The sequence below is a fragment of the Trichechus manatus genome, unplaced genomic scaffold, assembly GCF_000243295.1.
Source record: "Trichechus manatus latirostris isolate Lorelei unplaced genomic scaffold, TriManLat1.0 scaffold00006, whole genome shotgun sequence".
Classification (NCBI taxonomy): Eukaryota; Metazoa; Chordata; class Mammalia; order Sirenia; family Trichechidae; genus Trichechus; species Trichechus manatus.
Genome location: NW_004443942.1, coordinates 12167503 through 12185153, shown reverse-complemented (window position 1 = coordinate 12185153; position 17651 = coordinate 12167503). Strand labels below are relative to the sequence as shown.

Below are 17651 nucleotides of genomic sequence, written 5' to 3'. Positions count from 1 at the left end.
TGCCAGGGGGATGAATGGGGGCCAACTGGGGACTGATATTGCTTGCTATGCAGCATGGTTCAGGGATCAGAGCATTGGTAAAACCGGAGGGGGCTATATAGAAACTGAGAATCTCAGGCCCCATCCCAGACCTACTGATTTGGAATTTGCATTTCCACAAGATCCCCAGTGATTCATAAAATTTGAGTGGAGCCTGAGATCCTGCAGTTCTAATAAGTTCCACATGAGTAATGACAACTTAAATGAGAAAACGAGAAGAGGTGGGATCTTCATGACATAGTAGTGGCCAAGACAGACTGGCAAATGTTTTGGGTTTTCCCTGAAAGTGTTTGCTGCATCTAGACAAGACAGACTTCTTGGCATGAAACTGAACGCTGATGAGGATTTGCTCTAGCACAGACAAGCCAAACCGCTAATCTGAATAAATAAGCATCAATTTTATTGAATCATGAATAATTTAAGACTGGTACAATCATCAGCTTTATTCTCTATGATGTGGGGCATGATCTCCAACAGATCACTGGCAAATTCAAAACCTCATGACAAATGAAAATTAAATAGGGAGGGAGGGAGGGAAGGAGGAAGGATGAAACATACCGTACACAAAATACTCAATTCCTAGTTTTCTCTTTAAAAATGGCTAGAAAAAATTCATCAAAATGCAGCACTTTAATCAGTTATTTACAATTTCTATGTTACAATGAAAAAATGTACATCTTATAGAACATATTTCATAAACCGCTCCACTGAAAATAACTAGCTCAAAACAGCAAAACTTCCATTCAATATCCATAAAGTTGGATTCTTTTTCCTTTTGAAGTAGATTCGTCATGATCAGACAAATTTGAATACACAGCACTTTGAAGTTTAAGCATCAACAATAAAATAAAAAATGTCCCCAAGGTACAACAAAGATCTAGATGAGTCCTTTTCCTTGTCCCTTCCCCACCCCCTCACCCCCACCTTAAATTAAAAGGCATTCCCATCTCATTTATGGCCTGTATAATTCTTGGCAGTTTGGAAAGAAAACTTTTGGCTTCCATTGGTAACTCAACATAAATGTTGCATAGAACTTCACACATTTCAGAATTAGCCTAACTGTAGAAAAAAGCAAAATGGAAGCATTTTGGACAGAGCCCTAAATGAGCACAAAGTTACTTCGTCAAAGGCGAGTGACGCTAAAATATGATCAAAATAAGAAATGTGCATATTAGATATCTCTGCTTCCGGAAACTTTAGGAAGGACCCCGAGTTGTGAATCCTACAAGGGTCATGCTACTTGAACTCACCACTCACCAATCGGGCTGCACCAGGTACAGAGATCTCGGTTCTGAGCCTGGACCCAGTGGGAGGGAAGTCTGTGAGAGATGGGAGAAGAGGAAGAGAGGGCGTCATAAAAAAAAAAATGTTTCAAACAATATTGCTAGGTGTCTACTCACAAGGTGACTGGGAAAACTGCCCACGAGGAGAAGTCAATTTTATCTTCTCCCAAATTCACAGTATGAAAGTGTAAGATCATCGTTGGGAGATAAAATCATCTGAGAAGGGCCAACCTTTGGGTTTACCAGAGGGCTCAGGGTTTGGCCCTTGGTCACAGGCTAACTATATGGTTTAAAATTTTTATTAAGAACAAAAACAGAACCAGATACACACACAGGCACAGTCGACTAATAAAAGCTAAGTTGAATAGTCTGAGTTTACTGGGATTAAAGCAGGGACAGAGTGGAGAGGCCTTCCGTTTACCAGTTAGTGGGACACTTTCCCCGTTTCCTTTCAAAGAGGAAGAAAATGGCGTCAGCCAATGTGACGTGAGCAGTTTCAGGTCAAGCTCTTGTGGTAAGAAGGTAAGAAAGCAAAGAGTCATACTCTCAGAAATAGAAATGCAAAAGATGGAATAAAAACCCTGATCATTAACAGAAACCCTCACTGGGGTACAATAAAGACTCTCTATAAAACAAACAACAACTCAAAGATTTACCACACTCTGGAAAGAAAATACCAGTATGTTGAAGACACGGCAAACTGGGTTTCTATCAGGGCGTGTATCAGCAATGTCATGTAGACTTGTAGGAAAGTTTGCCTTTTCCTGCATAAGAGACAGATCATTATTCCAGTCTGGCTGTTGGCTGGAGACTGATAAGAACCAAAAATGAATTTTTTTTTTTTCATTTTTCCCATAGTCACACATCCACACAACTGAGTCTTTTAGATGAGAAAAATCACAGCAAGTTGGGTGCTCCTAATGAAAAGATGACTTTTTAGCCCTGTTTGCTTCGATGGGGAAAACAAAAAACGAACCCCCAGTCAGGCATGGCACTCGTGTAAATGAACACGGTTAGTACAAAACCAGTAAGGCATCTCTTTGGGAAGGTCAGCACCGAAGAGGTCAGGCAAGGCTTGTCCGGATGGAGGGAGGGGCTGGGGCTGCTGGGAAGGCCGCTCCTGTTGAGTTGTGTCTTGTTGGTTCCCAAAAAAGTGCAAGTCTTGCAAGGTGACCTCACCACCCATCTGCAGTTGGGGCTGGGCTGCTCGAGGTATAGATGTGCACTCTGAAGCCTCAAGGACGAGGAGAAAAGGTCATGGCTCACCTATGTCTTGAGGATGGAGTCCTCGTCCACTTTAGAGAGACAAAAAGACCCCCAGCTCCAGCAGTAGGAGGCGAGCATGTAGAACTGTTAGGATGGACAACTAAAAAACATAATTGAGCAGGACCAAACCAAAACTCAACTCCTGCGGTTCTTACTTTCGCCAAAGGATTGATTCTGACCATGAGGGAAGGGAGAAACATCTTCAAAATCAATGAGCCAGTAAAAGAGAAATGTGATGTCATTTTCAAAGGGGTAATCAGTTCTCCAAAGTAGAGCAATTCTCACTATACACAGTGTTTGAGAAAAGAAACCTGATTCATTTTTACATACGGAAACAGACACATGCTGTTCTGCACTGACAGCCACATCCGCACGCTCACACTCTCATCCCTTCATTCGCTCACATGGATTCATCAGAGGGTGATGGACCTGAAAGGTGTGGTTGAATTGGAACAGGCAAAATACCTCTCAGAGAAGGAGAGCACCATTAATAAAACTGAAAAAGCACGATTAATTTTTTCCTAAGGTTTCCCTGTGTCGTAGCTGTGTAGTTTGTTGAGGATGACCAAAGTAAGTGCCCTAGTTAGCACCAGTTCTCTCTGTAGTGAGCTGGGCAGGAGGCGGGTTGGCGTGGATGTGGGGGCGCTGATGGCTAGACCCGGTTCGCAGGGACTGTGATGATGGGAAGCAGTGCTGTCTGCTTTTCCAGCTTTGCTCCAGTCTCTTCTGTCTCTGGGCAGCTCACAGTAGGATACAGTTTGGTTTCAGAGCTTCTAGTGGGTTCTTTCTTTCCCTTTTCATTTCAGCAGTGATGAGCCTTTCCCGAGAAGTATCTTCAGTGTCTTAGGGAGGTCAACAGCAACAAGGCCGAACAGAATCATTAAAATAAAACAAAATGTAGTGCAGTTCTCACTGTCAGAAGGAAGTGGTCCCAAGGTGGTTGGACTGGGGGGCCTGCACCCAGGTCAAGGCTGAGGGACGAGGGGTCTTGGTGTTCCTGCAGCTCAAGTGCTGCGGCTGGAGGCTGGCTCAGGAGATCATTTTCAGGATGGAGCAGAGCGTGCAGGTGAAGGGGGGCGAGGAGAAGAGGAGGTGAGCTGGCTCCATGGCTGGGACCCTGTCACAGAGTGGACTCCAAGGACGAGTCCAGGATGTCATCATGATGGCTGTTGCTGTTGGAGTCACTGTCGTAGCTCTGGGGGCTGGAGTAGTTGGCAGCCTCCTGCAGCCTCATCAGCATGTTCATCTGGGGAAAGAGCAGAGAGCGTGAGAGGGCATCAACCTCGTCAGCTCTCAACCCTTGGCCTCTTAGAAGCTCATGCTACCTCCTCCAGACTCACCCAGGGATCACAGCCCACAATGGAGGCAGAGGACAAGAGAAGGGACTCTGGGCTAGGCTTCCAGCGTTCACATCCAGGCCTCACCATTTACAAGCTGTATGACCTTGGGCTACTTACTTTATCTCCTTGTGCCTCAGTTTCTTTATCTGTCAGTTGTGGATGACAGCACCCTCCCTATAAGGCTATGGTTTGGACTGAGTAAATATATGCAAAGCACCTAAAATAGAAAGTTTTCTATAAATACTTTTTTTATTTGGGAGGGGCACATTCTACCCAGGTGAAGATACTAATTTAGCATCCCTGCTTCTGGAACAAGCACATTAGCACTGCTGGCTTCTGAAGCACATGGCTCGCCCTTGGATGAGCAGCAGCCCGTATGTCCTCCTGGCTCTGGCCAGAGGTCAACCTGGAGCCAACTGAGCTTCAGAGCCTGACAAAGTCTTTGTGGGGAGGCAGAGAGCACTGCCCACAAGCAGATAGACAGCCCACAGACCTTGACTGTGATGTAGGAATTTTTAGCCAAATTACATAAAGTATCTGAGTCATCATTTCCTTATCTACATAGTGAGGAGAACAGCAGGACCTCGCTCACAGAGTTGAAGCAGGGACTAAAATGACCTCATGTGCTTAAGCCCTTAGAAGAGGGCACATTGCCCGGCACATCTTAAGTGCTCAATAAATGTGATCTACTAAAATCTTCATTATTATCATCATCATCTGACTCAAAGAAAAGAATTTAAGATGGTGTTCCTGAGTGCTCCCTGGTCTACATCCCACTCGTCATTTGTTCGGAGTGGGGAGGGGGCTATTTTTCTGTTGTTGTTAGTTGCCATTGAGCTGATCCCCTAGGTGGTACATACGGTTACGCGCTTGACTATTAGCCGAAAAGTTGGTGGTTTGAACTCACCCAGAGGCACCTCCGGAGACAGACCTGGTGATCTGCTTCTGAAAGGTCACAGCTTTGAAAACCCTATGAGGTGTTCTGCACACATAGGGTTACCATGATTTCATTTATAACTAGAAATTATGTGTGCATGTGAATGTGTATTTACACTTGCCTAGCAAGTAAGTCAGGAAGGTAGGACCTCTCTGAGCTAAGCTAAGGTATGGTGTGGCCGGGCGAGAAATCCGGCTGCTTCCTGGTCAGCTGTCCCTCCAAGACGCCTTGTGGAGGGTCTCCCTGGGGAGCCAGACCACAGAAGCACCATCAGGCTGCCGGCCCTCTGCAGAGCCAGGCCCCAGGGAAGAGGTGGAGAGGGAGTACAAGGGGCAATCCTTTACTCATCAAACATCCTCAGAGAGTCCATATACTACGCAAGGCTCTGGAATAAAACCACGGAGTTTCATGGAGGGAGAGAGATTAGTAAACAAGAGAGCTAGGACAACAGAGACTGGAGGTGCTGGGCAGAGGGGACGGGACTTGGCAGAAATACCAAATGTCTACTATGGCAAGTCGGGCAGGGAGCTGGCACAGCTCATTTCTGGGGGCCTGGAGTCAGAAGGAGAATCCTGGGTAACTGTTCCGAGAGCCCCTAGGTCTCACCTAAACACTTTCTGTGTTCACCCAGGGACCTTGGCTTTTAGCAATGCTTAACATTAGAAATGGCTGTTTGAAAGACACTGCTCTCCTCTGTGAAACCATTGTTGTGAACACAGCAAACCAGTTTGTTCAAAGCTCTTGCACAGTGACACAAATAATAAATTCTTTCAAAATTTAGTGCCTGTTAAAAGCATCAACAGGATCATAGCTACACCCAGCAACAGAAATCACCTATTATTTGGCAAATCAATTAGGTGCGAGGGATAGGACAGAAAATCCATTGTCTCTTTTACCTGCTGCATCTCTTATGACTATTTTCTTTCATTATGTAATGCAAATAATATTCTCTGTTGTTTTTCCTTTTGCCTTAGTTGCCAAGGAAGCTCAGAGCTAAATTTAAGATGTGATAACAGTCACTTAACCATGGGGGGATTTTGGTATATGTCTTCCTGTTGATTCGTTAGTTTTAATTTAACAGTATGACTAGGTATGTGTCTTATATTGGTAGAGAGTGCCATGACTGATTAGCAATGTCTGCCATGAGCAGGAGGGTGGAGATGTAGCAAGTATGCCATGTTTTAGCTATCCTGGAATTAAAAGATGAAGAATAAAGTATGAAGGGGATGAAAAGTCTGGGATTCAGTACTGAGACTGAGCTACACTAATATGGTATACAATCTCCCACAAAAGCATGACCGTGACTGGCTCAGGTGCTTGTTAAAGGGCGTGTTTTTGCTTAAGCATGGCAATCCCACATGTTTCAGAGGAGAACTGTGCTCCATAGGATTTTCAGTGGCTGTGGCCTTTCAGAACTAGATCACCAGGCTGTTCTTCTGAGGTGCCTCTGGGTGGATTCAAACTGCCAACCTTTTGGTTAGTAGCCAAGTGCATAACTATTGGCGCCACCGGGGGATCATGAGTTGGAATCGACTCTACGACAACTGAGTGGTGAATGGGTGCATTGCTTTAGCAAAAGTAGACTAAATAAGCAGCCCAGGTAGTGTTAAAGACTTAACATGTCTCACTGGCCATGGGACCATACTCTGGCCCCCTTGTCCACTGAGAGTCCCTTCTGCCCTCAGACCTCTCCCTGCTTATGCTCTTGGGCTTGTGGTCCTCAGCTCTCCCTGTCTCTGCATAGTTACCAGTGTGGGAGATCAGTGGAACAGGACAGTACATGGTAAAGTTGGCATCTCAAGTCTGAGGGCAAGGAGTGGGGTAAGGACAATCGGCTAATCATTTAGGAAAAAAATCAAATTACCAAACTTACACCAGAATAAATTTCAGAATTGTTAAAGGCTTAAGGGAAAAAATAAAACCACAGAAGATAACACTGGTAAAAATGTCCCTAATCCTGGGGTGGGTCCAGCCTTCCCAAGCCATCTTCGTATTTCCAGAGGGCCCTGCATCAAGCTCAATATGCAGGGAGTGTCCAATGAATGCCGAGCTGCCCCCGAAGCTGGGAACTCACCAGCGGGTCTCCTTCCGCGTCACTAGGGGGCACCTGCTTGCTCGTCGAGCCCTCCCGAGGCATGGAGTAGCCATCGAAGCCCACATCCTCAGGCCGCAGCTGCAGCAGCGGAGGCCACTCGTGCTGCTGAGGGCTGGCTGCCCATGGGTAGGTGTCCATCACCCACTTGGCAGGATCCTCCCAGGGGGTCCGTCTTCCATACAGCTGAAATAAGCAAAGAGGGAACAGGATGGAAGTGAGCCCATACCTCTCCGGCAGCTCCAATCCTGCAGCTTTCTGCAAAACTCCCCAAACCCAGCACTATGCCTCCTCCTCTGGTCAAGTAATTGCTCTTCTAAATTCTATCCTAAGGAAGTCATCCGACACTCAGAATGCTCGATGTGCTCAGACTGAAGGCAGCATGACCCAGTGGTCAAGGGCACAGGCATTAGAGCCAAGCAAACGTGGGTTCACATCTCAGCTCTGTCACCAACTCACTGTGTAGCCCTGAGGGAGCATCTTAACCTCTCTGAGGCTCAGTGTTCCAAGGGGCATCACGCCACCTATGCCACGGAGTTGTTTTTAGAGTTAAATGATTAGACTGTGTTTGTAAAGTACTTTACCTAGCATGTAGGAAGTGTTTGATGAATTCCTGTCATTATTATTCTTATAATATTGTTAATAATAGAGAAAACTGGACACAATCCACATGTGAAACACTGGGGGACTGGTTAAATGCTTAACATACACTCATAAAACACACCTATGGACAGTCATTAAAATAACATTGCCAGACGGCTTATAATACCATGGGGGAAAGACTTGTGTTAAAATGGTGAGTAAAAAAAAAATAAAGATCATAAAATAATCCATACAGTATGTTGTTAACTGTGATAACAAGTCTATAAACATAGAAAAGAAGATTGGAAGGAAATACTCCAAAATATTAGCAGGGCTTAAAAAACCCCAAAGACAGAAATGCGACCATCTTTTGCCTCTCATTCTCACCTGTGTCCACCATGCCAGAAACTAATAGTTTTTATCTCTCAGCTCACTTCTGGAGGCAGCAAAGGGGAACTGGGAAGATTTCTGGACAAACCAAACTAGACTCTGACATGGACTCTCCTGGCAGACGGGCCTCCTGAAGTCACCATCACCCTGTGCTGCTGATGTACCTGGCCTCTGCCTCCAGCCATCTCTCACATCCAGCCCCAGCCCCTCTCTGGCTCAGGTCATCTGTCATCTGGACAATGGCTGCAGCTCCTGGACTGTGTGAGCTGGTTCTTTCTACTTCATGCAGTCATTCAACACACACGTACTGAGCATCGCTGTGCCAGGGGCAGGGGACACAGTGGAAGCCAAACGGTGCAGCTCACTTCCCTGCTCAGAGTTCTTCCCCAAGGACTCAAGGGCAAAGAGCAGACAGCTCTATGGGACTTCAAGGCCTTTCATCATGATCCGACCTCAGCCTGATTCCCCATCCTTGTCTATATCCACATCCCTCCATGACCCTTACAGCTCCAGCCAGGCAGAGCACGCCATATCCCTCCAGGTCTCCACGCGTTACCCTTTACCTGTGCTCTCCACCCACCTGGGACCCTGGCACCTCCCTCCGGCTGGTCCCCAGAGAAATTCTACTTTGTTCAAGGTCCACTTAAATGTCCCCTTTGATGTAACCCTTCCTCTCTGTCATTTTTCCCTCTATGTTTCATGGCACGTGGCTTGTGCTTATCTGCCTCCCCTACTCCTTGAGGACAGGGAATGGGCCTTATTTCTTTATCTTTAGTGCACAGCGCAAAAACCTAGGCTGGATCACTTCCCACAGCCAGGCTCTGCATTGTACGTAGCTAGGTGTAGTCTTTATATCTTTCCTCTTTAACAACAACATACCTGACAGCTTACTGTGTGCCAGGTACTTTGAGAAGCACCTTACAAATAACGTATTTAACCACCTTGTGACTCCACGGGGAAGGATTACCAGCTGTGTTTGCCAGATGAGGAAACAGTGAGGATGGAGCCAGCATTGAAATCCAGAACTGTCCCGCTCTGGACCGCTGGAGGTGAGGCAAGGTGTGCTCCAGCCCAGGCTGTGCCCACCCAGGGTAGTGCTGTCTGTGGGTCTGGGGGGCATCCGCTCAAAGGGTGCCTCAGGCTACAAGGATCAAAGACTCCTGGCCTACAAGGGACACCACTCCCGCCAGGCAGTGGGGCTCTAGGATGGAGTAGCATCTGGGCTATGGGCTGTCTGTATGTCTGCTCCCTCAGTCTCCCCAGACCTTCTACAGTGGAGCGGGGAGGGCAGAGAGCAGGGTGCTGATTGCAGAAGTGAGCTGAGCTCTAAAATGACTAAAACCACATCTACCAGAGTCAGAGGCTGCCTCGGCTGGAAGGAGCCGGGAGTCACCTACCTCCTCCCCCACCAGCCACCATTCTCACTTACCAGATGGGGAACTTGAGGCTGGAAGAGAAGAGTCAGTGGTGAAAGGTTATGGAGCAGAGCCAGATTTCAAGCTAGGGCCCCAGCTTCCTTGTCCAGGGATTTTCCCCTCTTCACGCCTCCTGGCTGACTCTACTTTGAACCACTTGGTATCAGCAAGACCCACATGACTCGGGCAGCACTGGAGCAATGAGAGGCTGACTAGGCTGGTCACCAGACACCAACTCAACCTGGGCTGGGTATTTGGTCCCCTCCACCAGTATGTCCATTGTCTCATACTCACCTAAGCCGCCTCTGAATTTTGCCTTATGATTTCTGTCAGGGAAGCGGCCCACCCAACCCGTATCTCGGATGGGCTCATCTTTCTTCATTAGCAGTTGCCTCTCCCTCCACTCAAGACAGACACCCTCCTATGACCTCATCGCTTTCCCAGACGCCAGCCCCTCCTGTCGGGATCTGCTGCCAACCCTTCCTTAACCTGGGGCAATGATGAGTCTTGGGCCTGGGAATTCAGCCTGGCAGAGTCTAAAAGCAGTACAGTCTGAGCAAGAAGAGATCATGTGAAGGGTGGTGTGTGACAAGGAGGAACAGAACACAGAAGCAGTGGGATATTCAGTGCTGAAGAAGGCTGGTATAAATTAGAAGGCATTCTTGCAATTTTTAGCAGCTTCTCCCTCCGAGAACTCTCCCTGTGGAACTGGGCTGCCTTTCCCAAGCCAGACCTCACATGTGTGAAGCTGAACCAAATTCTCACGTCTGACAGCTCCTGCTTCAGTTTGTACCCCTGGTCTGGATGACGAGACACTCCAGGCTGCAAAACCACAGAAGCTAGAACTCGAAGCTCACTGAGTCCCTGGAGATAATCTAGCCTGGAAGTTTTCAAACATTTGCTCTTCTCCCCTGATACCCCACCACTGAATGAGGTTTAAGGCATTTTTGGGCTCCACAGAAGCCAGTATGAAAAAATACCCTATTCTAGTCTAAAGTTTTCAGTTTACAGATGGGGAACCTGAGGCCTAGAGAGGGCAGACTTACCCAGGTCTCATAACAGGTTAGGGCAATCTGATAAAAGCCACACGTTCACCCCCCTCCACTGTACCCACACCCTGGAGACACTAGGCCTGCCCTGGGCACGGAGGTCTTTAGGGTTACTCTGTAGACTTCAGGCATTTTGGCAAATGTTTCCAATGACAACTCTAAAGGGGAAGGGGAGTGAGGACTGAGTCATAAGACAAATGCACATCAGGCGCATGCTAATACCATCTGCAAGAACAACATATTTTTATAAGCATCCCTACTTGCCGCCAGACATGCTTAAGTCCAGGTGATGAATGGCTGGGTAAGTACCATGATATAGCTAAAGAAATAACATAAAGCTCCTGGGACCCACTGCAGAGCCCTGAGGGTGGCAGCAGAGACAGTTGGATAGACAGACAGACAGACCGATAGAGCATTAACTTTCCCCAAGGGAGAGAAGGAAACTGGCACCCTCAATGGATCAGGAAGAAGAACAGGGCAGCGGGAAGCCTAGGACATTGGAAACTACCACCCGGGCCCCTGTGAGCATTTGGACACTGTAGAATGTATGGGGCTATCAGGAGACCAAGTACGTCACACACAGAGGCATCAAGATATACACTGAGAAAGAACCTCCGAGCTGACAGACACAGGCACGCACTAATACACCAGAGACAAAACCTGCAGAGATATCTGGTATCCACCAGGGGGCGATACCACATTTCCTCTAGGCATGGATGTGTCCACAGAAGGCCGCTGTCTAGAAGCTGATGCTGAGGCCTGATTACAGCAGGGTCTCCCCTATGTGCCCACCAAGGCCACACCACCACAGGCAGCCTCGTTCTGAGCTCATGACATGTAGCAGCTCTGTCAGAGCACACTCCGGGCACTCCATCTCTTCCTAGCTTGTAACCTTGGGTGAGGGTTTTCCTGCCCTGAATTGCTGTGTACTCAGTTCCCTCTTGTTCACTTTGCAAGGTTAGGTGTGGAGTTTAACTGGTGCTGCAGTGCCCAGCACAGCAAGCATGCACTCAATGGTCATATGCAGGAGGGCAGGGAATTCCAAATGTCTTGTCTTAACCCCTGAAACTATTGCCCTGAGATAATTTTTAAACTTTAAACCAAAAAATATCCCCTGAAGTCTTCCTTAAACCAAACAATAGTTTCGCTTAATTAGTAAAGAGTCTACCTTTAGCACTGTACTCTTTTAAGAACTACCTACATGGGATCAAATTGAAAACAGCATCTCAAAAGATTAGACAGGAAGCTTAGGGGGCAGTTGAGTTTATGTTAACGGGGGAAGAACAACTCAGAAAAGCAGGGTGACAGTGGTACAACTCAAAGAATGTAACCAATGTCACTGAATATTATACAAGTAGAAATTGTTGAATTGGTGTATGTTCTGCTGTGTATATTCTCAACATCAACAACCAAAAAACAAAATAAACTATTAAAAATAAATAAATAGCATCCTTAAGCTTTGGCAAGTAAGAATAAACAAATAAAGGAATCCTTTCGTCAAATAAAATCTTATGCAGAGCTCCACTTTATAAAACAGAATACCCTGTTCTTTGAGCCCCCTGAGGCTTCTCCATGGAGTTATAGGCTTCTCAGGACAGCCTGAAAATCATGGAAGTAGCAGAGGAGTCAGCTAGCCCTGGGTTACAATGCTGGTTCCACCATCCTCTGCTGAATAAACTTGAGTAAGTTACAAAGCCATGGCTTCCTTGTCTGTAAAATACTCATTGGGCTGTAGGAACTAAATGAGATCATGTATGTCAGGCCCCCAATACAGTGCCTGGCAAGTAGCAGGCCCTCAATAAATGTCAGCACACTTTCCTTCAAAACCAGAGGCATGAAGAACACAGCAGGTTTCCTTAAGAATCAGCAGATTCTTTGGGGGTGTTATCAGGATAAGACTGCAGGTCTGGCGCAGGGTGGCTGGCTTCTGAGCAATTTGGTAGAGTGCTAACTCTGGCCAGCTGCCTTCACTGCTCCCACTCTCTTGAAAGACTGTCCTTCAAATGACACTGTAGCAGAATGAAGCAATGACCTTTCTATCTTAGAAGGGTAAGCTTCACACTGAACCGGTAAGCGCAGGTGGCATGCCTATGTTCCCTGCCCACAGCCATCTCCAAGTCTTTCCAGCCTGTATGCTGCTAACTCTTGGGGGGAGGAAGACTCAATCTTCCTCTCTGATAACTTCCATCAGCAGCCACTCCTAGACAGGGAGGGGGCTACAGACCCCACCTCCACAGCCATGCCCGGAAGGCCTTTTATCCCGTTTAGATCCAAGGGAGCAGAGTCTTGGCACCACCAACCCTTGTGATGACCAACAAGAGGCCCACTGATTTGCAGGCCAAGGCAGAAGCTCAGATAGGCTCCCCCTCCCAGTTGGTACCTCCTTGAGTAGGGGAGGCCTTTATTCAACAATGTCCATAAGTTCTTCCAAGCATATTCTGAGGTCACACACCTTCTCTCACCAGAAGATGCATTTGTAGTAAAGAGGAAGCAAGTGGGAGAACTGAGAGGTGAGAAGTGAACAGGAGGACACAATGTATTTCCTCTGCCTGCAATTTATCAAATTCTTTGAAGCAGGTTGGGTTTTCCAGAGGCATTGGACATACTGCAGTCCCTAGAAGCCATTGAGAATAGGAGAGAGAAGCTTCTGAAATGAAACAGACTGCAGGAATCCAGTGGTGTGGGAGGTGCTTCCACGGCCCAAGAAGACAGGAGTGGCTGTTGGGTGTATGCTGGTACTAACCAACCCATTTTATAAGAAGCTAAGTTATGTCCATTTACCCACGCCAGTGAACTTATTCATCTAGGGAGACTCCAGTGCAAAGATCTAGAATCTTTCATACTTCTTTCTATGTAAGCAATATTTGATACAAAAAATAGCAAATGCTGCCATCAAGTAATGCTCTTTAGACACTGCTAACTAATGATTTTGGGCCGGCCAAGGGACTGTCTAATTTCTTGCTATTCTCTGCCTTCACAAAACTCTTATATTTCAACATGGCGGCTTAAATTAGTAGTATATATGTTTTAGTTCAGTGAAATACCAGCTATGAGAGGCACACTATCTTCCTTTCTTGAGTTCTTTATTGTTCTGAAGACCTCTGAAGACTATGATTGCTGCTGTACAAAGCAATTAAGAACCATAGATACTAAGCACACAAATATTCACCAGCCTTAGTCAAATGTACAGAAATGACAAACACTGGCTGAAGCCATTGATGTGTATTGCCACACATGTATATGCATGTGTGCATCCTTCCCTCACACTCTGTGGGCACACAAACCCTTCTCGTATCTTCCTTTGCTCAGTGTTGAGGAAACAAAGAAGCCCTCAGAAACCGGTCTGCTCAACTAGTTCTAGGATTATTCAGCCGGGCATGATGCCTGCTCATTACTCAGCGCCAGTGCTGAAAGCCCACAGAACTTCAGGCTGCCTCCAGGCTTAACAATCAAATTGTTGCAAACTCTAATTTTAGGGTAACCACCTAGTGTTAAACCCTGGGCTGAGTGAGAAGTGAAGAATTCATTCTTTCCAGCAGCCACACGGCAGGGGAGACTTGCAGCCTCACAGGCTCCATAGTCACCTGGAGGGGTCCTGAGGTCATGCAGTGAGTGTTGTGGGGCTGAGGTGAGAACCTGGGTTTTGAGCCAAAGGCACAGAGTCAAATCCCAGCTCCTTCAAGTTTCCATTTTATGACCTTGGGCATGTCACTTATTCTCCTGGAGCCTCAATCTCCTCTCTTGAAAAATGGAGATAAAAAACATCTTTACCCTAGTTTCAAGACTAATCCAGGGCTCAAATCAAATAGTCCACATGAGAACATTCTGCAGACTTTGAAGTGCTATACATATGTATACTTCCATGTCTTGTGCACTTACTAGGCTGGTTTCATTGGGACCTGGCAACAACACTATGTGGCAGAATACTATTATTATCCCCTTCTACAGATGTGAAAACTGAGGCACAGACAGGCTAAATGACTTGCGTGGGGTTACACAGCTGACAAGTAGCAGAGCCAGGAGTTGCAGCCAAATGTATCCTATATTGTCTATACTGATGACCTCACAGATGAGGGGCTGTCACCCCATGTCAACCAGATTCCTGAAAAAGGAGATAAAGGCAACTCATTTGGTCACAAGAACACCTCCTTCAAATCTGAGGATGCCGGTTGGCAGCATGCTTCTCACCTGGAGTCCTTCTCTGACGGCTTCCAGGAGATAGGGGATAATTGAGTAGTTCCACAAGTCAGTGAACCACACCCTTGAGCCATCCACATCGATGGGGCATGAAAGGAAGAGCCGGGGGCCTGGGGACCACAATGAAAATAAGTCAGAGGCTGAAATGGGGGATATCAGATGAAGCCATGGCCTGAGCATCCTGTAAGAAGGGAGCCTGGAACCTCTGACCAAGGGCAGGACTGACAACAGAAATACCAGGCATTGGGAGGTGGACACAGGGCAGGACACCGAGACTCCCTACTCCCATCCCTGGGGTCTCTCTCCAAGGAAATCATCTAGAAGACAGGCAATGATTTATGGAGAAAGCTGTTCATTGCAGTCTTACTAATTGTGGTTTTTTATAAATGGCAGCACACTAAATGTCCAAGAGAATGAAAATGGTTAAGCAAATGACAGTACAACAGCACGTTTTATTATGCAGTTTTAAACACTGTAATTATAAAAACTGAGTAGCAACATGGAATGCTCATGAGATAATGCAAAGTGACAAAAGGGAATAGACTGCGTAGACTATGACTGGAACCACATAAATAAAGCACATACATATGGAAAGGACAGAGGAAATAAGCCCCAATTAAAATGATCACATCAGGATGATAGGATGATGGGTGATTTTTTCCCCTCTGTTCTAAACCTCAAACCTTCAGGAATGTTGTTAAACTTTTATTTCAGTTTTAAAGCAAAGCGAATCCCAAAGGGGAGTTTGAACGAGGCTGGGGTCTCCCCTGAGCTGGCAGTCTCTGCATCAGCCTGGGCTGGCTGCATCTCTCCTCTGCTAATCACTGAGCACGGGAGACAGGGGCCTAGAGACACAGCACCGGGACGTGGGTGACAGGCATTCAGGGTCTGCCTTGATCTGCGATTGTCCGGGAGCTCCTTCTCTATCCGCATGGGCAGTCCAGCGTCCAGCTGGCTTGTGCTGTAAAGAGCTGTCCTGGCCAGGCCCTGAGGGCAGACATCCAAGGAAGCCAGGGCTTTGGGACAATCATCTCTTCTCCTGCCCACCCGCCCTCTCCTGCCTGCTCCCCACCTACCGATGGTGACGTCCGAGGAGCTGTGAGCCTCCAGGAAGCGGTTGAGGTGATGCCAGACCTTGGGAATCCAGTCAATGATTTTCACCAGCTCCACATTCCGCACCCGCCCACTGATTTCTGTTTCCATGAGCTTCCTCCTCAGGAAGCGGCCAAGGAAGCCCTTCACGGGCTCCGTGTGGTTGGCACAAAGCACCCACCTGGGGAAGTCAGGAAGGCTTTTTTAACAATGATGGTGGTGAAAAAATGACAGCTAACCTCAGGAATCAAAACACATTAGTACTGGAACACGTACACACCAATACTAAAATAAGGCTTACTAGGAGCCAGACACTGTACATGTATTAACTCACTGAATTCCTCCAGCAACCTTTTGACAAGAGATTGTTATCACCATGCCCATTTTACAAATAGAAATGATGCACAGACAGCTTACGTAACTTATCCGAGATCAAACAGCTGCTGAACAGAAGAGCTAAGATTAGAACCAAGACAGTCTGGCTTCAGAGTCTGAGCTCTAATCACTGAACTATACTTGCTGTTAGGCCCTTTGCTGGGCTACAGAGCTACAACAGTGACTAAGACACAGTCAAGGGCCCTGGTGGTGCAGTGGTTAAGCACTCAGCTGCTAACCCAAAGGTTGGTGGTTCGAACCCACCCAGTGGTACTGTGGGAGAAAGACCTGGTGATCTGCTTCCATAAAGATTACAGCCTAGGAAACCCTGTGGGGCAGTTCTACTCTGCCACATGGAATAACTGAGTCAAAATCAACTCAAAGGCACCTAACAATAACAAGACACAGTCCCTGTCTCCAAGGAGTTCACAGTCTAGTGCAGGAGACAGACAAGCAAATGAAGGAATGAGACATGATGATGAAGCTTGGGGACTCAGGGAGGCTTCTCAGAGGAGGGGCCGTGTGGGCTGAGACTGGAAGGATAAATAGAGCAGCCACATAAGGAAAGGCAAATGGCAGGGGTTGGGGTGGGGTGTATGCCGGAAGAGCAGGCTGTAGCATTTGCAGACTTGAGAAACAACCTGAGGTGTTTGAGGAAACTGTGAGAAATTCAGTGTAACCAGAATTTGACTTCACCAGACAATGTAAGGAGTCTGATTTACTTCTGAAGGCCATGGGGAGCTACTGGAAGACTTTAAGCGTGAGGATTACATGACCAGATTGCATTCTAGAATGTTCGCTCTGGCTGGCACAAAGCAGAGGCTGGCCTGCAGGGGGCACGAGCTACAGGCAGGAAGGCTGGTTAGAAAAGGACTGCGGTCGGTCGTTTCGGAGAAGTGGCAGTAAGAGTGGGAAGGAGAAGGAGGAAGGGCTTGAGGGATAGGAGAAAGAGTGGACAAGACCAGGACAGCCTGCATGCAGAGGCGAGCCACGCCTCAGTGGTCTGCAGGAGTGAACATTCCTCGGATAATCACAATTCAGGGCCACTTTCAACAGATTTCCTCAGGATGCCTGCAGAGTGGCCACTGCAAAGGGAGCCAGAGGGCCCCAGCCCAAGAGAAAGTTTCTCATCCTCATCTAAGGTGTCAGTCAGAGGGGCAGAGTGGTGGAGTGAGCTGAGATCCAGGACAGGACAAAGGTATTTAGTGATGCTAAGGCAAGCAGTGACACAACCCAGCATGACTGAGTTGAACGGTCCTTCCCTGCACCCTAGCCATGAAGAATGCCAGGATGTTGCTAGGGCTGAGGGGACATGTTATGGATTGAATGGTGTCCCCCCAAAATATGTGTTGTAAACCTACTATACCTGTGGTTATAATCTCATTTGGGAATGAGCTTCCTTTGTTATGTTAATTAGTCAGTATCAGTGTTGGATGTGTCTTAAGTCACTCTCTCTTGAGATATAGAAGAGCAGATGAAGAAAGCAGCAAGAAAGCACACATGGTGGGGGAAGATACACATCACATGATCGGCAAGGAACCTAGGAATAGAAGCTGTAAGGAGACAAGGATCTTCCCCTAGAGTGGGTGGTGGG

At 47.1% G+C, this 17651-nt stretch overlaps 1 protein-coding gene across 4 annotated transcripts in view; it reads right to left on the bottom strand.

The window, feature by feature from the left end:
- Positions 1-416: 416 nt before the first annotated feature.
- NAV2 (neuron navigator 2) overlaps positions 417-17651 on the bottom strand; it is an 852675-nt gene continuing 835440 nt past the window's right edge. For all 4 annotated transcript variants that reach the window (XM_004369713.1, XM_004369711.1, XM_004369712.1 and 1 more), the window contains 4 exons: positions 15667-15863; positions 14582-14700; positions 6940-7143; positions 417-3834 (listed from right to left, as the gene is read on the bottom strand). In XM_004369713.1, coding sequence (XP_004369770.1) covers positions 3709-3834; positions 6940-7143; positions 14582-14700; positions 15667-15863 — 646 coding nt within the window. In that variant the 3' untranslated portion in view covers positions 417-3708. The remainder of the gene's footprint in view (positions 3835-6939; positions 7144-14581; positions 14701-15666; positions 15864-17651) is intronic.